Raw genomic sequence first — 21,473 nt, 5'->3', positions numbered from 1 at the left:
AAAAACAACAACAGCCTTTAAACAGTTTTTTTCCCCCTGAGGGCATATGCTGAATCTCTACAAGGCTAGGCAAAGATGAAGCCTCCAATAGGCAGATTTTGCTAAAGTAAGAAGAAACCAGTGCTTTTACAACCTTGTGGGCTGGTATAACAGACTAGAATCCGCAGGAGTTTCAAACCTAGAGTTGGCTCTGTGTCCACTGATTCACTCCTAACGGAACTTTCTTTACTGTGTGTCAGTGCTGGAGGCTGACAGCTGGGTTAGAAAGCAGAGAGGGATCTCTGGGACTTAGATCCCAGGGTCCTACTAGAGCAAGAGGCCTGTACCACACAAAGTACAGATTTCGCCCTGAGTCATTTGTGACCAGAGATGACTTGAAACTATCTAAAGCTAAAACTCAACCCTATCCACTTCAATTCCTAATGGGATCAGAAAAATCAGTTTCTCTCTTTTTTTTCTTTTTTGAGACGTGGTCTCGCTCTGTTGCCCAGGCTGGAGTGCAGTGGCATGATCTCGGCTCACTGCAACCTCCGCCTACCAGGTTCAAGTGATTCTCCTGCCTCAGCCTCCCGCGTAGCTGGGACTACAGGTGAGCTCCACCATGCATGGCTAATTTTTGTATTTTTAGTAGAGACAAGGTTTCACTATGTTGACCAGCTGGTCTCGAACTCCTGACCTCAGGTGATCTGCCTGACTTGGCCTCCCAGGGTGATAGGATTACAAGCGTGAGCCACCACGCCCAGCCAGAAAAATCAGCTTCTCATTCTCGTTCCCCCACAGAGGACTGGGCTTAAACACCCTGGGAGAAGAAAGTATTTACTCCAGTCTCTACCATTCTTTTAGATATAATGTTTAAAGGTAGAAAAGTCAGAAAGGAAGAAGTCAAATCTGCCTTTATTTTCCGATAACATGATTGCATATGTAGTACCAAACAATTAGAAAATGAGACGGAAAAACATTTACAATAATATCAGAACACTGGCTGTCTACTAGAAATAATGATATGCAATATGCAAGAGTGCTTCACTGAAAATAAAGTACTGCCGAGAAAAATTTAAAAAAACTTAAACAGAGGTATATCATGTTTGTGGATTGAAAGTCTTAATATTGTTATCAGTTCTTCCCAAAGTGATCTATAAGTTCAATAAAACCTCAATCAAAAATGCAAGCAGGCCATGTTGCAGAAATTGATAAGCTACTTCTAAAATTTCTACAGATATAAAATGGAGATAGCATAGACAAGACAATCTTGAAGAAGAAAAAAAAATTAGAACATTATCAGATTTCAAGGCTTACTACAAAGCTATAGTAATTAAGACAAAGAGATATTGGAATAAGAACAGACAAATAAATCAACGGAACAGAAATATACCTACACATATTTGATCAAGTAATTTCCAACCAAAATGTCAAAGCAGTTAAACAGACAAAAGAATGGAATTAGCACAATTAGATATATATATATATTTTTTAAATTGAGATGGAGTCTCTGTTGCCCAGGCTGGAGTGCAGTGGTGTGATCTTGGCTCACCACAACCTCTGCCTCCCGGGTTCAAGTGATTCTCCTGCCTCAGTGTGGGTGACAGGAGCAAAACTCCATCTCCAAAAAAAACCATTTCAAACTATAATACTTCTAGGAGTGATCAAAGGAAAATGTCTTTATGACCCTGGATTAGGAAAGGATTTATTAAACAAGACACAAAAAACACTAACCACAAAGACAAAAATAACAAATTGGACCTTGTCAACACTGAACAGTTCTGCTCACTAACCAAAAGACAGCATTAAGAAAATAAAAAGGCAAGTCATAGACTGGGAAAAAATACATATTTCTGAAAAGGGTTTGTATTCAGAATACATTAAAAAAAATCCCTACAACTTGATAAGACAAACAATCCTATTAAAAATATGGGCAAAAGATTTGGAAAGGATAGTATCACAAAACAAAATATCCGAATGCTCCACATACATATGAAAAGATACTCAATCATGACTATAATCAGAAAAATACAAATTAAAACCACAATAAGATACTACTACACACCCAAAAGAAAGGCCAAATTTAAAAAAAAAATTAAACACCAAGTACTGGCAAGATGTGTGGAGACTCTTATTGCTGACTGAAATTTAAAGTGGTAAAACCAACAGGGTTATGTTGGAAAATAACAATATTTGGCAGTTTCTAATAAAGTTAAAACATATTCCTAATCTATAACCCAGCAAGTCCACCATTCCTAGGTATAATACAAGAAAACTCAATGCATATTCCACAAAAATGTTCATAACAGCTTTATTCATAAAAGCCAAAGTAAAAACAAATGTTCATTAATAAGAAAATGATATACTGTGGAATATCCATACACTGGAAATCTACTTAGCAATAAAAGAATTATAGATAACATGCAACGTGGATGAATCTCAACAACATGGTAAGCAAGAGTAGCCAACCACAAGCAACAGCTTTCTGTAGGATCCCACTTATATAAACTCCCAGAACAGCGTTCATCTATACTGTGGCAGTGGGGTGTGTTGGCGGGGCAGTACGGAGAAAATGTTGTTTGGGCAAGTGCTTGAAGGAACTTTGTTGTAACATGAAAGGGCCTTATGAGAAATGGGCCCTTACCAGACACTGAATCTGCTGACACCTTGACATTGGACTTAATCCTCACAGTTCTCTAGAATGTTTGTTGTTTATAAATGTTTTTTACAAGCCACCTAGTTTATGGTATTTGTGTTATAGCAGCCAGAACAGACCAAGACAGAAATTAAGGATCAGTAAATCTGACTACTAAAATTAAGAACATGTAAATCAGAAAATATGAAAAAATTGATAAGACAAGCCACAAATAGGAAGATACATGCAAAGCTTATGAGAACTGGCATCTAGTTATATAAAGAACTCCTATAAAAATCAATAAAAGACTTCCAGGTACGGTGGCTCATGCCTGTAATCCCAGCACTTTGGGAGGCCGAGGTGGGCGGATCACCTGAGGTCAGGAGTTCAAGACCAGCCCGGCCAATATGGCAAAACCCCGTCCTACTAAAAAAATATATATATATATACAAAAATTAACTGGGCATGGTGGTGTGAGCCTGTAATCCCAGCTACTTGGGAGGCTGAGGCTGGAGAATCACATGAACCCAGGAGGTGGAGGTGCAGTGAACCAAGATTGCACCACTGCACTATAGCCTAGGTGACAGAGTGAGACTCCATCTCAAAAAAACAAAAACAAAAAACCACACACACACACACACACACACACACACACACACACACACAAAATAAAAGACCAATACCAAAACAGAAAACTGCTGAAAGATCTTAAACAGACCTTTCAAGAGAGAAAACCTAAATGGCCAACATAAAAAAAGATGTTTACTCCTACTGGATTCAATGAAAGGCAATTAAAACTAAAACGAGATACATTTCACAACCACCAGAATTGGCAACAATGAAAAATTTTGACAATATCAGATGGTGACATGGATGTAGAGCAACAGGCATCTTCATACATTGCTAGTGAGCATATATAAATGTAACCAGTTTGGAGGTTATCTATAACAAAGCTAAAGAGATGAGGGGCCGGGTACAGTAGCTTGCACTTGTAATCCCAGCACTTTGGGAGCCCAACATGGGAGGATCACTTGAGCACAGGAGTTCAAGACCAGCCTGGGCAACATAATGAGACCTTGTCTCTACAAAACAACAACAACAACAAAACAGAAATTAGCCAGGGGTGGTGGCATATGCCTGTAATCCCAACTACTTGGGAGGCTGAGGTGGGAAGACTGCCTGGGCCCAGGAGGTCAAGGATGCAGTGAGTTGGGATTACACCACTGGCCTTCAGCCCAGGAGACAGAACAAGATCCTGTCTAAACAAAAGAGAGAGAGCCTCAGTAATTTCACTGCTAGTACAAACTCTGTATTTTAGGGCATCAATCGTCACATAAGCACCAAGAGACCCATACAAGAATGCTTATGGCAGCAGGGTTTATAATAGCAAAAATCTGGAAATAACCCAAAGTACACTGAATAACCTGTGATATGTACAAATAGGATACTCTATAACAGAGCTACTCCCAAAACCATTAAGTAACGCTGCTGAGTTATGAAAGTACAAAAGTAAATATAGAATAATTCAATTTAAACAAAATCCAAAAGCATGTATTTGCAACAATATATAATTCAGAAACATACATACTGTAAAAGAAAAACGAAATTCAAGGCAATGGTTCCCACTGTAGTAGAAGGGAAGGAGGTGGCATATGAAGAGGCATATGAAAATTTCCAGTGGTCAGTGGGTGCATGGGTATCCACATTATCATTCTTTTGATACTTTAAATATTCTTATATTCTTTTGTATGTATGTGATGGTAAGTTTGATGTGTCAACTTGGCTAGACTATTAGTATCAGTTATTTAACCAAACCCTAATCTAGGTGTTGCCATAAAGATATTTTGTAGATGCGGTTAATATCTACTATCAGTAGATTGTACAATAGACCTGTACAATCAGGAGGCAGAGTTTGCAGTGAGCCGAGATCCCGCCACTGCACTCCAGCCTGGGCCACAGAGTGCAACTCCATCTCCAAAAAAAAAAAAAAAAAAAAAAGTATTTATCTAACATATCATCACAAAGAATTTTAAAAAAATATTTTGACACTTTTGCAAAATATCAAAATTGTAGAAGGCTAGCTCTGCCACCTAGTGCCATAGAATGTTAGAACACAATTGCTCCCATGTTCTTAAGGAAAATAGGAAACAGTTATGACTCATAATAATTGTAAACATGGTACCCTCATTTTATTCTGCCTTCTTTCATTCACAGGTGAGGAAAGTTATGTATTTATTACAAGAGTAACGAATGAACGTGGCTACAATTACCATACTTCTTAGAGAACTTTAAAGGAAACCAAAAATATCCTAAAATATACTTCTTTGACATATTTTGAGATGGCTATTCAGAGGGCCTACAGACAGAAATAGCCCTGAAAAGTTGCCTTTTGTAGAGAAGATTCGCATTTGTAGAATCTACATTGGTGAAATGAACAGCTAGGCTTTCTCTGAGCATCCTCTCCCTTGTCCAGATCTAGGAAAGATTAACTCAACCATAGGCTAACCCCAACTACTCTTTCTGAGGGTAGCTCTGAGATTATCTGAGATATTTCCTTGAGGTATCTGTCTTTGCTTAATATGTTTTTCTCCCTTTGCTCTCCCATAACCTGTAACGCCACCTCTCCCAGAGCTCAGGGAAACTTGGTCTCAGGACTTTGTTCTCTGGGCTCATCCATTTTCCCTGAAAATCACTTACTCTTAAGTACCTCCTCCCCAAAAACTCTCCTCTCCCCAGTGAAGAAGATATTTAAGCATCAACCATTTGGCCCTGCTTTGAGTTTATACTTTGTATGACTCCTATGCACACGTAATAAATCTGCTATGCTTTTCTCTCATTAACCTGTCTTTTGTTAAAAGGCTGCCAGCCTTGACCCTTTAAGAAGAGCTCACTCCCCCTTTCTGCCCCTACAACTAAATTCAGAGTTGTTACAAGTTTTAATAAAATCTTGGTATCCTTTGTAGAATATCCTGTATCACCCTTCTAATTTCCAACTACCTTTGAAATCCATGCTCTATTTCTCTTGCTGTATTTATTATCTATGTCACACAATAACTGTTCAGTTAACAATGTGGCAACATCACATATACCATTCTCTTAAAAATAAAGTCTTATTCTTCACATGGTTCACTTCGGAAGTGAAGTAGTATTCTCCTACTTAATCCTTATGGCTTTCCTCATCACCTGCAGAATAGTCCAGTATTTTATAAATATCATACTTTACCATAATCCAATCTTTTTCTACTTATTCAGTAAAACAGATGACATAATTCAGTTACTCAGAGAGTAGGAGGAAGAATATAAAAGAAAGGGTAGGAAAACAGGAAGAATAAAGAAAAAGGCAGAGAAAGTAGGCAACCAATTTAAAAAAATTGACTTATATAAATGAACCTTATTTTTCCAGTATCAGTAAACAGTGAATAAAGCATCATGAATATTTATTCACTTACAAACATTTATGAATGGTTGAACTCAAAAATAAAAACACAAGTTTTTCTTACCTTAGCAGTTTTAATATAGTGGCTCAAAACTTCTGCTCTAATTTTTAATGTTTGAGCATGAAGAATCTCTCTAACAACCCAAAAGCTTACCTGTAAATAAAAATTTTAGATAACTATCACTATGATTTTTAATTTGTAAGGTTTTTTTTGCTGTATTCTAAAAATTTTTGGCAGAATTAGGTAGGCTCTAAAATTAAACATTGTAAAAGATGCTACTTATAGCAGGTTCTTCTGTGGCTGTGTAATTCTACATGACCGTTTATTTAGATTGAGTAGAATCATAAGTGAAGATTCCCAAGTAGGGTTTTCTTGGTGTAAATAAAACAAAATATCAAAAGAAAAAAATATATATCTAAGTTAACATTCTAACATTAAAACTGCATTTCAAAAATTTTGTAATGCTTTCAAATAAAACCATCTTGATTTAAAAAATAATTAAAACTAATTTATTAGAAGGCAGATTAGATATAATATTAAAATACTCTACTCTGAACAGTTTGCTTATTATATGATACAATATGTCCACGTAATACACTTTAATTCACGTACTATGAAAACAAAGTCAAAGCACTGTAAGTTGGTTCACTTATACAAATCTAAATACAGAATATAGTTCGAAATTATTGTGCAAAAAATAATGCCACCGCCTCATATTTCTTCACATTTTTAATGAGAAATATTTCAGATTTTACTTGCAATTTTCATCTGTAAACAAATGTCATTATGTATTTTACATATATTTTACAAATATATATGTAAATATAAAGTATACATATTTTACAAAGTCACCTTAATACTTGTTACTGTACTTAGGCTACTAATAGTAATAATCCTCCCCAATTCTAACAAGGTTTACTCTGAAAAAAAAAAAAAAAGTTATGCTATGGGAATCTTAATAACCTTAGCAAATATCAACTATTCAAATCTATTCAAATCTCAAATCTATTCAAATATCAAATATATTCAAATATCAACTATTCAAATTTAGATTTGAATATCAACTATTCAAATTCAAATCTAAAGCGCATGTTCACCAACTTTAATTTAACTTTAATTAAGTTCACCAACTTAATTAAATTTAACATCAGGCAAATTTTAAGACAAATATTATGGTGATTTGTTTTGTTCTGGAGACAGAGTCTTGTTCTGTTGCCCAGGCTGGAGTGTAGTTGGGTGATCTCGGCTAACTGCAACCTTTGCCTCCCAGGCTCAAGTGATTCTCCTGCTTTAGCCTCCTAAGTAGCTGAGACCACAGGTGTGAGCCACCATGCCCAGCCAATTTCTGTATTTTTTTTACTTGAGACAGGGTTTTGCCATGTTGCCCAAGCTGGTCTCAAACTCCTGAGCTCAAGTGATCCACCAGCCTCTGCCTCCCAAAGTGCTGGGATTACAGGCATGAGCCACTACACCTGGCCAACACGATTTGTTGTTTTTTTTTTTTGTTTTTTTTTTTAAGACAAGGTCTCAGTATGTTGTCCAAGCTGGTCTTGAACTCTTGGGCTCAAGTTCTCCTGTCTCAGCCCCCCAGCAGCTGGAACTACAGGCACTTGCCACTGCACCTGGCTTAGACAATTTGTCTATGGTGCTTTTAAGCATACATTCTTTGTCACTCTCTCATCCAAAGTTAGGACGTGTATCACTTCTTACTGAATCTGGGCAAGCTTGTGACTGCTTTGATGAAGAAAGTATTAGTGAAAGTGACACTGACTTCCAGGACGAGGTCATAAAAGACCATGCAGCTTCCTGCCTTGATTGCTGGAACATTCTCTTGGAGAGCCCTAAGCTACTATGTAATAAATCCAGCCACCCTGAGACCCCTATACTGGAAGGCTAAGTGTACATGCTCCCCAAATGACAGTCTGTTAAAGCCAACCACATTTAAGAACGCTGACCCAGAGTAACTAACACCAAGACACGGTTTCATAAAATTACTGGACTCATAAGAAAAAATATTTTTGCTATAAGCCCCTAAAATTGCTGGGTTACATATCACAAACTTCTTTTTTTTAAAATGTATTTCTGAACGGGAAGAAAAATAAAGGATTTCTTCTAGAGATCAAAAAATAAGGAAATAAAAGCAAAGCAGTGGTTATAAGAGTGGGTACTGTAGCTGCCCGTGGAGGATTTCCTATCTCAGTGACATAGGGGCTTGGGAATTAATGCTCCTTCAAAGACATAATACAAGGCCTCACACCTCTCCACTCCTCCGTTTCTATCTAATGCTACTCAAAGGTCTATAATCTCAGTGAAAAGGTAGACTAAAACAATTCACTTATTTTTCAATTCCCTTGAAAAAGGGAGACAACATACAAGTGCATCTATAATAATGTAGGCTCTGGGTGGTCAAAAGAAAAAAAGAAAAACTCTTTCATAAGAATTTGTAGACTGGGCATGGTGGCTTATGCTTACAATCACAGTGCCTTGAGAGGCTGAGGCAGGAGGATCGCTTGAGGCCAGGAGTTCGAGACCAGCTTGGGCAACATAGTGAGACCTCATCTCCACAAAATAATCTTTTTAAATTAGTCTGGCATGGTGGTGCATGCCTGTAGTCCTAGCTCCCTGAAAGGCTGAGTCAAGAGGACTGGTTGAGCCCAAGAATTTGAGGTTGCAGTGAGCTATGACTGCACCACTGTACTCCAGTTTGGGTGACAGATAGAAGCCCTGTCTCTAAAAAAAGAAAAAATTAATTTAACTTTAAAAGAAGAATTTGTTAACTATAGGCTGCCTTTAACTGGATTTGGTATCTAAATTTTTACTACAGAGAAGTACAAAGATGCCCCAAGCACAACAATAAACATAAAAAAACAGTCTCAGGTCTGCGACAGCCCTGGTTATGAGCAAAAGCAAACAAAGAGCCTCTTAGAATATGTATTCCCTCAATTGAGGCAGCAGCAAAATTCTCATGGATAAAGCTTAAACAGACACGAGCTTTCAAGCCAAAGATACAAAATCCATTATATATCTTTGAAAAAACCACTTTAAGAATGAGCAGAAATATAGTAGTATCCCAAGAAGTTCCAATAATAACACAGAAACTACATTGAAAATTTATAAATTTTAAAAATAAAATAAAAATAAGAAAAGAGCATGGCTGGTGTAAAAGCATACAGATTTGAAACAGATAAAACACACCTAAAGACAATCAGTGAACTGAAATGTAGATCTAAGGAAATCACTCAGAATGGAGGACAAAAACAAAGAAAATATGTAAGGTAAGAGACAAGGAGGAAAGAACGTCAAGTTCCAATAAATTTTCAACAGGAATTACAGAGAAAAAAAAAACAGAGATCATGCACAGAGACAATACTTGAGAGATACTGGCTGAAAATATTCCAGAACTGATGTAAAAAGTTAAATTATTTCTTAAGGAAAAAGTGTATCTTGAGGAACTAAATTTCAGATACAGCATCAAAATTTATAAACTCACATGATTGAATCTTCTTGTGAAGGCAACTGCATTTGGTGCAGAACTGTACTTTTCTTTTTTATTCCATCCACAACTTGAAAGCTCCTGGAAAATTAAGGTGAAAATTAAATATTAGTAATAGTCCAGTTTTCTTGGCAGATTAAGGCTTTCAAAACATTAAAGACAGTTTGTGTTCTTTTCTAGAATCACTTTATTTAATGGGAACATACATAATATTATATCCATTCAGTTAAATCACAGAAGCAAATTTGATTAGCAGGACGTAAGAGAGCACAATGACTGAAAACATAGGCAAATTTACATTCCACAGGCAGAATACTGGCGGATTCTTCTCTGAAAAGATTTGAATCCCAAGAGGAAAAGATTCACAGATGAAGATGAGCATCCCACAACATACAGTGAAAACTACTAGTTGTCAAGCTCCATTCAGTCGCCCAGAGCTCCCAATCAGTTTTCTAGTATCTCACTCTTTGAGCTAACAGTCAATCACTCCAAACATTTGAAGAAACCTTTAATAAAACGGATCATGATCCCCCAAAGTGCCTGTTGACAGAATACGAAGGGCCCACAAACTTGTATAAAAAAATTAAAATTCATTTTACACTAACCTCTAACTGAAATAAGACAGTTCTTTTAGTTATAAATGTAGGCTACAGATTACAGTGGTATTGGCAATGCATGTGATGTAGTTACCAATCAAAATCACTGCTATTTTCGTATCACATTACAGTTGATGCAGATACCTTAAAAATACAATTTACACTCATCACTACTTCAAAGTTATGGTAGTTGTTTTATTTGAGACAGGGTCTTCCTCTGTTGCCCAGACTGGAGTATATTGGTAGGATTACAGTTCGCTACAGCTTCAATCTCCCTGGCTCAAGCAATTCTTCCACCTCAGCCTTCCAAGTAGCTGGGGCTAAATGTGTGTACCACCATACTCGATTAATTTTGTTTTTATTTTTGTAGAGACAGGGTCTCACTACGTTGGCCAGACTGGTTTGGAAGTCCTATGCTGAAGCAATTCTCCTGCCTCAGCCTCTCAAAGTACTGATTACAGGCATGAATCATCACACCCAGATATGGTAGTATTTAAGACTGGCCTCTAGATTTTACTACATTAACAAAGAAGCACATGCATTGCTGTATAACAGCTTTAAAAAATATTTTGATGAGTATATTTTAATAGAACTGATTTCCTTTTAAAGAAGGGCTAGCGTTTCATAGGCTTCAGTCTGCCGGATGGGCCCAAGGTCCGAAACAGGTTAACAAACCTCTATAATACAACAATAGCCACGGAGAGAGAGAAACCACAAGAAAAAAGAAAAAGAACTCTGAGGAAATAGAGTTAGGGCAGAAAACAGAAGTCGAGTTAGGGCAGGGAACAAAGAAAACTGAGAAAAGAAGCCAAAACCATATAATTATTATTTTTTAATATATGAAAAAAGACATTGTACCCATTAAGCAAAAACAGGAGGATATATAAAAAGAAATATACAGAGAACAAAATAGAGCTTTTAGAAATAAAAAATACAGGATAAATTTGAAAGTCAGTAGAAGAGTTGTGAAATAAAGGTGACTAAATCTTTTAAACAAAAAGTTAATGATAGCAGTAAAATGTTTTTATGCTAATTTGAAGACCGTAAGAGTCAACATCTGAATAACAGGAATTTTAAGAGGAAACAGAGAAAACTGAGCAGAGATTCAAACACAAAACAACAAAAATAGCACATATAGGAAAAAAGGTATCAGAAGGCATCAGATGTCTTAATAGCAGCACTGGAAGTTAAAAGACAACTGAAGCAATGCCTTCAATTTTGAAGAATTCAATTTTCTAGAATTCTATATCCAACACGAATATCAATTAAGTTTGACAGTAGACTACAGAAATTTTTAGACATGAACATCTCAGAGAATGTGCCTTCTATGTACCTACTCTCAGAGAACTAGTAGAGTATGTGTTCTATCATAACAAACTAGCAAAGAAAAAGGAAGATATGAGACCCAGGAAACTGAAGAGCCAATATAGAAAAAAAAAATATTGGGAATCCTCTGATTAACAGCAATGGGAGATCCTGGGGCAAAGCTACAAGCAGACCTTTAAGAAGAAGAGTCAAGAAAGGAGCAAGAAGATAGAAATTCCAACAGACATCTGTCTCTGAAAGTGAAAAAAAAAAAAAAAAATTCCTTATGTGTTTGGAAATATTAAGAAGAGACATTCAGTACATTCACTTGTGGCAAAAATTTAGTGATGGATACGAAGAAAACTAAAGTACATTTTAGCTCAAAGAAAACAAAACTTGAGTAAATCATCACAGTTTAATTGTAAAGAATATAGTTAGTTAAAACTATGATATAACTGTATGCGCAAAAGAAGGAGAAGTGAATTATATAAATGGGGAGGAGAGAATATAAGACAGTGAAATCATCTTCTATAGTAAAGAGTCAATGTATCATACTTAAAATAGAAAAATCAAGGAAAAGTAAAGATTTAGATATATTATGTGAAAAACAGACATAAATTCCTCGGAGGAGAAACAGCTAAGAGATCTGGATGGGAGTGGGGCTCCAGGATCGAGGTTGGAAAGATGAGAATAACTGAGTTAGGGTTTTGCTATATTTTGTTCTCTTATGCAAATATTTGACTTCTTAAACATGGTACATGCCTAACTTCAATAAAATCTTAACATAGAAACCAAAAACAAACAAAAGAAAAAACAAAAAACAAATAGATTGAGTCAGGGGAAGATTGAGGAAACAGTTAAGATGATACTATGGTCCTTCAAGAAAAAGGTAATGTTCCTCAACCAGGGCACTGTCAGTGGATATGGAAAAAAATGATAGCGATTCAAGACATTCTGGAGGCAGACAGGACTTCGTCAAGAATTGGACTCATGTGATGTAAGCTAAAAACGAAGTCTGCAGAAGTACTAAGATTTCAGGTTTCTTCCTTGAGCAACTGAGATAGGGAATACTGAGAGGAGAGATGACAATTATTTCTACATAGTAGATAAGGAGCGACTGCTCTGGAGATAAAAACTGCCTTTTTAAGTCTTAAAATTAGATCGTATCTTTCAAGCTTGAAATTTCTGAAAGAAATAATGAAATGATAAAAAGAATTCTATAGTAAAAATAAAAATTTCTGGATATTCAATTAGCCTAGCTATATGATCATTTTATGTTATCTCCCTGTAAAAGAAGAAAACAATTGGTAGTCAAAATTATATTCACACAAAAAGGATATGATGACAATGATACTGAAAACATCAAACTGCTAGAAACATTTTTGTTCTTTCCAAAATCACAGCTTACACACACAACTACATAAAGATGTCATATTTTAGGATAAATGTCCTAAGATGAAATCCCTAAATAACTGAATCTGTTTTTAGCCAATTACTATAGTTACGAAATTTATATTAATGCTATAATCAAAGTGTCTATCAAATTAAACTTATCAAACCACTTGAAGTAGCCGTTTGACAAAGAAGTCAAACTCAATTATAGACCTTTACACAAAAGGCTAATTTCATTTTCCTATTGTAAGTAATGCTATAATTACAATTAATATCCTTGCACCTTTTCTGACATTTCTGATCATGTCTCAAAAATATAGTCCTAAAAGAAATCACGAGGTCACAGCGTATGAACCTTTTCAAGGCTTTGCTACCTGTCAAACTGCCCTCCTGAAACTGAATCATTTACACTCCCACGGAAATGAATGTAAGTTTCACAACAGTCTTATCAAAATGAGATATTTAGTTGACCCTTGAACAACATGGGTTTGAGCTGTGTGGGTCCACTCACACATAGATTTTTTTCAAAAAATATTTTGGAAATTTTGTCTTGAAAACTTGCTACAATTTGAAAAAAACTTGCAGACAAACCGCATGGCTTGGAAATATCGAAAAATTAAGAAAAAGCTAGGGATGGCATGAATGTATAAAATACTAGTCTATTGTATCATTTACTGCCATAAAATACACACAGATGTATTATAAAAAGTTAACATTTATCAAAATTTATGCACACCAACAGACCTTACATGCTGCCATATGCAGTCCAGAGAAATGTAACATACACAAAGGTGCAATATTAAACCATAACTGCATAAAACTAACTGTAGTACATACTGTTCTACTATAATAATTTTGTAACCACCTCATGTTGCTCTTATAGTGAGTTCAAGTGTTGAGAGTATTCCCTTAAAACACCCTGTGATGACACTACTCATATCCACATGAGCAGTTCCTATTGCCAGTACATTTTGTTATCACAGTAAAATGTGATCTCTCACAGTCTTCATGTTATTTTTCATCATGTTTAGTGCAATATCCTAAACCTTGAATAACACCACGGGACCCATAAGAAGTACCACTAGAGATGCTGGAAGTGTTCCTAAGAAGCAAAGGAAAGTCATGACATTACGAGAACAAGTTGAATTGCTTGATATGTACATAAACTGAGGTCCTGCTGCCATTTCAGTCAATACATCTTATAAACAGACTATGTAAACTTATGATATACAATACAGTACTGTAAATGTATTTTTCCTAATAACATTTTCTTTTTTCTAGCTTACTTTAAGATTATATAATACATATAACATACAAAATATGTGTTAATCGACTGTTTATGTTATCAATAAGGCTTCCAGTCAATGGTAGGCTAGGAGTGGCTGAGTTTTATGTGCAAATTTTCGACTTCTGGGAGGTTGGTGTTTCTAACTCCAGAGACATTGAAGGGTAAAGTGTAGTTCTGATTATTGTTGTATTAGATAGGCTAGTGATGTAACATTGTTTCATGAATCAGTTTCAGAACTGATTCAGAACTGATTCTGATACAGAAACTACCATCTATTATGAGGTTCAAAAACACCTTGTCTTGTTTCTAATTATAAGCTTCTTTAGAATGGAAGGCTTCAAATGGAATTTTAACCCAGCTGCTTCCAAAGAATTTGACTACACACCTCTCCCTCCCTCCCTCCCTCCATCCCTTCTACCCATCAAGTCATCTTTTGTTAATTCCTCTGGTGTGGTGTTTATCAGCTCTTGAATTTTTCCAAGATCCGTATCTTGAAACTTGTAGCTCCCTACCTTCTTTGCTATATCCACAATCTCTTTCATGATTTCCTTTCAGTCACCTTCCAACAGTTTTCTTCAAATGACAAAGCATTTATTCCATTAAATTAAAGATGCAGAAATGTTCTAAGAATTGGATGGACTTTCCAAAACCTCTTGGCATTTATTTGAAGAGTCAGAAAAGTATTACAAAATTTTTTAATGTAAAAATGAAGCCACAATCCACCATACTTTTGTCTGGCTTCCTTATTTATCATGATAAATTATAATGATGAAATAGGATCAAATGGGTTGATATGTATAAAGCCTTTAGATTGGCACATAATAATCTCTGTATTAGTGTTAACTATTATTATTATTATTATTATTGCTACTATTAAGACATCTGTTTTCAGGATTGGAAGGACTTTTAAAACATAGTAGATTAAATTACATAGCAAAGTATACGTACTGGCTACCTTAAAAAAATAAACAACAAAAAAGACCCACATATACACATAAAGAAGATTGGGAAGGCTGGGCACAGTGGCCCACGCCTGTAATCCTAACACTTTGGGAGGCTGAGGTGGGTGGATCACTTGAGGTCAGGAGTTCAAGACCAGCCTGACCAACATGGTAAATCCCATCTCTACTAAAAATACAAAAATTAGCTGGGCTCAGTGGCACATGCCTGTAACTCAGCTACTTGGGAGGCTAAGGCAGGAGAATCACTTGAACCCAGGAGGTGGAGGTTAAAGATTGGGAAGATGTTTATATACGTTTTCTTTGGGGTTTATAGGTGATTCACAGCCCCCTCTCTACCCTTATTTTCTCTCTACTTCACATCAAACAACTTTAGTCTCAAATTGGGGAAATTAAGTCAACCATATATAGAAAGAGTAGTAAATACAGTTGACCCTCAAACAACTCAGGGGTTAGGGGCACTGACCCTCCAAGCAGTTGAAAACCCATATCTAACTTTTAAAATTATGCACATATAACATTTGACTCCCCCAAAACCACTAATAGCCTACTGTTGACCAGTCTTACTGAAAACATCAACAGGTGATTAACACGTATTTTGCATGTGATATGTATAACACACTATATTTTTACAATAAAGTAAGCTAGAGAAAATAAAATGTTATTAAGAAAATCATAAGGAAGAGAATTTACTATTAAGTGGAAGTGGATCATCATTAAGGTCTTTATTATTGCATCTTCATGGTATATAGGCTGAAGGGGTTGGTCTTGTTGTTTCAGTGGTGGCAGAGGTGAAAAGAAGGCCAGAAAGGCAGGGACGCTTGGCATAACTTTACAAAAACATATGTAATTTAGGTCTGACTTTTTTTGCTTTTTCTATTTCTCTAAAGATGTTCCCATATGGTACCGTACAATCTTTCTTCCGCAGTTTCCTTTAGTTTCAGTGCCCGTATCATAGAAGGGTCCATGTTGTTAAAGAAGTCAAACGCAGTCTTGAATCACTGGAACTCTTCTGCTGGACTGTCTAATGTCAGTTTGTTTTCTGGTGCTGCTTTTTCTACATCTTCCTCATCATCTGGCACTGGTTCGAAGTGTTCATCTCCATCAAGTCATCTTTTGTTAATTCCTCTGGTATGGTCTTTATTAGCTCTTGAATTTCTCCAAGATCCATATCTTGAAACTCTCAGCTCCCTACATTTTTTTGCCATATCTACAATCTCTTTCATGATTTCTTTGACTGGCTCTATCATAAAACCAGTGAATTCACATGTAACATCTAGACATAGTTTTCTCCAGCTATTTATTGTTTTGGGCTTCATGGCTTTTTCTTTAACAATGATGGCATCTTCAATAGTGCAATCCTTTTAGACTTTGATGATGTTCTATAACGGTTTTCTTCCATATCACTGACAATCCTTTTCATAAAGTATTGTGTGTAATGAGCCTTTGGTGTTGAACTCATGGGGCTCTGGGTGGCCAGGGGCATTGTTCAGAATCAAAAGAACTTTAAAAGGCAGTCCCTTACTAGCAAGGTTCTTCCTGGCTTCAGAGACAAAGCATCAATGGAACCAATCCAGAAAAGGGGTTCTCATTTTCCAGGCTTTCTTATTGCACATCCAAAGACTGGCAGCTGGTGTTTACCTTTTCCCTTCAAGACTCAGGGTTTAGCAGCTTTATAGGTAAGGGCAGTCCTGATCATAAACCCAACCGCAATTGCACAAAACAGTAGAGTTAGCCTATCCCCATCTGCCTTAAATTGTGGTGCTTGCCTCTCTTTCTTGCTAATATATGTCCTTTGTGGCATTTTTTTTTCCAGAGTAGGGCACTTTCATCTGTATTAAAAACTTGTTTGGACTGGGCGCAGTGGCTTGTAATCCCAGCACTTAAGGAGGCCGAGGCAGACGGATCATGAGGTCAGGAGTTCGAGACCAGCCTGACCAACATGGTGAAACCCAGTCTCTACTAAAAATACAAAAAATTAGCCAAGCATGGTGATGCATGCCTGTAATCCCAGCTACTTGGGAGTCTGAAGCAGGAAAATCACTTGAACCCGGGAGGTGGAGGTTACAGGGAGCAGAGATTGCACCACTGCACTCCAGCTTGAGCAACAGAGCAAGACTCCATCTCAGAACAACAACAACAACAAAAACTCGTTCAAGCAGATACTCATTCTCCTTAATGATTTTCTCAATGGTGTCTGGGAGCCTGTCTGCTGCTGCTTGGTAGGCAGAAGCTGCTTCTCCTGTTATGTTGACATTTTTTAAGCAAAACTTCTTTCTAAAATTATCAAACTATCCTTTGCTGGCATTAAATTCTCCAGCTTTAGATCCTTAATCTTCCTTTTAAGTTGTCATATAATGACTTTGCTTTTTCTTGAATCATATTCGAGTCTATGGGTATACTTTCTCATAGCAATCCTGGACCCATTTAAAAAGCTGCATTTTCAATACAAGATAAAAGACACAATATTTCACAAAAAGTGTGGGATTTCCATACCTGCTGGTGTATGAAAAGTGATGATTTCACAAATTTCCTTTTTTTTTTTTTTTTTTAAAACAATGGTCCTTACATAGGATTCATTTATCTTGAAATGGCAGACAACTGCAGCTGCAGACCTCAATCTATGGTACATACCAAGCAATTCAACTCATTCTTGTAATGTCGTAACTTGTCTCTGCTTCTCAGAAGCACTTCCAGCATCATTAATGGTACTTCTTATGGGTCTCATGGTGTTATCCAAGGTTTAGGATATTACACCAAATACAGTGAGAGATCACATTTTACTGTGATAACGCAATTTACTGGAGCGAGAAACTGCTCATGTGGAGATGATTAGCATCATCATTTTCAGCAGATACTCTCAACAGATACTCTCAACTTGAGCTCACTGTAACAGCAACACGAGGTGGTTACAAAACTACTATAACAGATCTGTATGGACTACAGTTAATTTTATGCAGTTATGATTTAATACTGCATCTTTATGTTTGTTAATATTTCTCTCGATCACATATGGCAGAACACAAGGTCTTTGTGTAAGTCTTGATAAATATTCACTTTTCTTAATTCATTTGGATATATTTTATGGTAGTAAAAGATAAAACAGACTAGTATCTACATGTATTTTACACAGTCATGCCATCCCCTTTTCTTAATTTTTTGATACTTCTAAGCTATGTAGTAAGTTTTTTACAAATTGTTGCAAATCTTCAAGACAAAATTTCCAAAATATTTATTGAAAAAAATCTGTGTATGAGTGGATTCTCACAGTTCAACAAGATGAAGAACAGATTTGTGGCTGCCAGGGTTAAGGGTGGTGAGGAGTAGGGGAGGAGTAATGGGATGGGTGTGACTATAAAGAGGTAGCACAGGGAGAGATCTTTGTGGTAATGCAATAGTTCTGTATCTTGACTGAGGTAGTGGTTAGACAAATCTATATATATGACAAAAATCACAGAATTATACAGACATGTATTATAAAAATATCAATTTCCTGGTTTTGATATTGTACTATAGTTATATAAGATGTAACTGCTGAGGAAAACTGAATGAAGAGTAAGTAAATGGGACTTTTCTGGACTATTTTTGTAACTTCATATGAGCCTCTAATTATCTCTGTAATATTTTGTTGCAACTTCTTGTAAATCTATTATCTCAAAATAAAAAGTTTAAAAACGGCAATAAAAAAAACTACATAATGAATTATGAAGCTAAAATTACATTGGGACTCCAAGAACTAACCCACTACTTTCTTCTTAAACTGTGACATACATTTATGGTTACCTGGCATTAAAGGAATTTTGCCCTGCCCCACCTCTACCTCTCAAGAGCTGCTAAATTTATCTGTGATTTAAAAAAAAAAAAATTGCTTTTCCCTTTGTCTTTATCTCTTTCCATTTCAGATTCTAAGATCTTCCTCCAAGTCACACTAGAATACAATCCAGGAAATAAATTACACCACAGGTGTCATCTTGTATATTGACAGTTCAGCCTGGTCAAGAGTTAGTCTATACTAAACTATCTCCTATGAACATCAAAAGGTTGAAGTAAACTCAGCAACTCAAAGGATGCTTTTTTCAAGGGTCTGACTTAGGAATAAAACTATTTTGTGTATACTATGTAAATAAGCCTCCATTTTAGCGAAGGCTAAATTAAATTTAGCAGTCCTGACTCCCCTTAAAATTTGTTCCAATGGATTTAACTTGCAATTTTAAAATCACGTAGTAAAGAGAAATTTTCCAATAGTAAATAATATATAAAGGCAATTTCTTAACAGTCATTAAAAGTGTATTTGAAAGAATATTCATTGATTAAACTATGAAACTACTAAGCCAAATTGTCACTTGCATTTATTTTGGAAGCACAGGGAGGGCAAACTCCCATGACTGATGACCACCTACCCTATGAAAGAATTACTGAATTCACAGGAGTCACAGCTTCCTTAAATCTTGTAGGTTTGTTCTGCAAAGAAATTATTGATCTAAATTTCATCTTGTAGGTTCCAATACTCTTAAAAGGAATGTTCTAAGGGTGATGTTGTAGGGATACCTACAGATAGAAGAGAGAAAAGGCCAATATAGACTAGCATGTAGATAGAGATTGAGGGAAGAAAAGAAAAAGCGATGAAATCTGTAAATGACTGGAGGTAGGGAGGGCAATGGGGCTGAGAGATCCTAACAAAGAGAGGATAATTATTGCTGAGACATCTCTGTGCTCAAAAGAGGACAGCTTTAGAGGAATACGGTATATCCATTAGCATTCTGCCTAATATGGTTGGTTATCTACAAAGAAGTCTCAGTCACACATGAAGTGCTCACTACTATTCCTATACCTTAACCCACAAAATAAACTTTAAAACTAACTCCTAGGTATTAAGATATAAAAAAAAAACTCTTCTATTTTCTAATGTACTCACATCCTCTTTTCTCTTCCTTCCTCTCAATATGTTAAAGCTGCCCACATAATGAGATCACAGATACAGGCAGGAGCTTTCTTTTACTATCAGTGATGTCATATACACCTACACTACCAAACACTTTTCTTCTCTACCTTCCTTAATCCTAATCTAAGCCTTACCTTACTATATATTAAAGAAGTTCATACTGATGAATAGCAGTAATACAAACTGACAAAACAGCTGCAACTTGCTTTTAACAGAGCAATTAGTTTATTCTGGTCTATATCGCAGAACAATTTCAAGTCTACAAGTCTTCTTTGCTTTCTTGAAATCTCTCTATTTATGAATTGTTTATATTTTAATTTTAAAGCAAATGATTAATTTTCATTGAAACAAGGATAGAATTATGATATTTCTGATGCTGCAACTTTGGATGTTTCCAAGATTATATTACCTTGACATACACTAAAAGGTTTGCACTAGAAGCTTTTTATATATACTGTCAGAAATATCTCAAATGTTAAATTTTTCGAAATATTTTAATAAGATACCGGCCAGGTGTGGGGGCTACACCTGTAATCCAGCACTTTGGGAGGCTGAGGTGGGTGGATCACCTTAGGTCAGGTGTTCGAGACAAGCCTGGCCAACATGGTGAAACCCTGTCTCTACTAAAAATACAAAAATTAGCCAGGTGTGGTGGTGCACGCCTGTAATCCCAGCTACTCAAGAGGCTGAGGCATGAGAATCACTTGAACTCGGGAGGCAGAGGTTGCAGTGAGCCAAGATCGCACCACTGCACTCCAGTCTGGGGGACAGAGTAAGACTGTCTCAAAAAACAAACAAACAAACAAAAAAAACCACCAAGAAATATGTTAATTAATAAGATTCAGAATTATCTATTATGTTCTTTCCCTCATTTAACCAACATTCTTCCTTGATCCCTAGTGATCCCAGTTATATAGAGGGACTTATTATTCTTTGTATTTAATGTCTGTTTGTTGATATAATCTAAATGACTGACTTAATGTATTAATCTGTGAGAATAAATAAAGTATAAAACTTTTTTTTTGTTGTTTTGTTTTGTTTTTCAGACAGTCTCACTCCATCACCCAGGCTGGACTGCAATGGCACAACCTCGGCTCACTGCAACCTCCACCTTCCTGGTTCAAGCGATTCTTGTGTGTCAGTCACCTGAGTAGCTGGAATTACAGGCATGTACCACCATGCCTGGCTAAGTTTTGTATTTTTAGTAGAGATGGGGCTTTTCCATGTTGGCCAGGCTGGTCTTGAACTCCTAGCCTCAAGTGATCCACCTGTTTCTGCCTTCCAATGTGCTGAGATTACAGGCGTGAGCCACCACGCCCAGCCTAAAACTTTCTTCTTTGAATGCTCTGTATGTCAGACTTTCAGGTACAGCCTGTCACCTTATGAATACTTGATTACCTCATAAAAGAGGCAAACATTACCTAATTAATAACTACAGCACAAATTT

General features: G+C 36.2%; 1 protein-coding gene across 11 annotated transcripts in view; it reads right to left on the bottom strand.

Annotated features, from left to right (window-relative positions):
• RALGPS2 (Ral GEF with PH domain and SH3 binding motif 2) overlaps positions 1 to 21,473 on the bottom strand; it is a 204,131-nt gene that overhangs the window by 96,283 nt on the left and 86,375 nt on the right. For all 11 annotated transcript variants that reach the window (XM_065530848.2, XM_005540098.4, XM_045393254.2 and 8 more), the window contains 2 exons: positions 9,542 to 9,625; positions 6,115 to 6,204 (listed from right to left, as the gene is read on the bottom strand). In XM_065530848.2, coding sequence (XP_065386920.1) covers positions 6,115 to 6,204; positions 9,542 to 9,625 — 174 coding nt within the window. The remainder of the gene's footprint in view (positions 1 to 6,114; positions 6,205 to 9,541; positions 9,626 to 21,473) is intronic.

Source organism: Macaca fascicularis, chromosome 1, assembly GCF_037993035.2.
Source record: "Macaca fascicularis isolate 582-1 chromosome 1, T2T-MFA8v1.1".
Taxonomy (NCBI): Eukaryota; Metazoa; Chordata; class Mammalia; order Primates; family Cercopithecidae; genus Macaca; species Macaca fascicularis.
The sequence above is the reverse complement of the archived record's forward strand: the minus strand, read 5'-3'. Positions and strand labels throughout refer to the sequence as shown.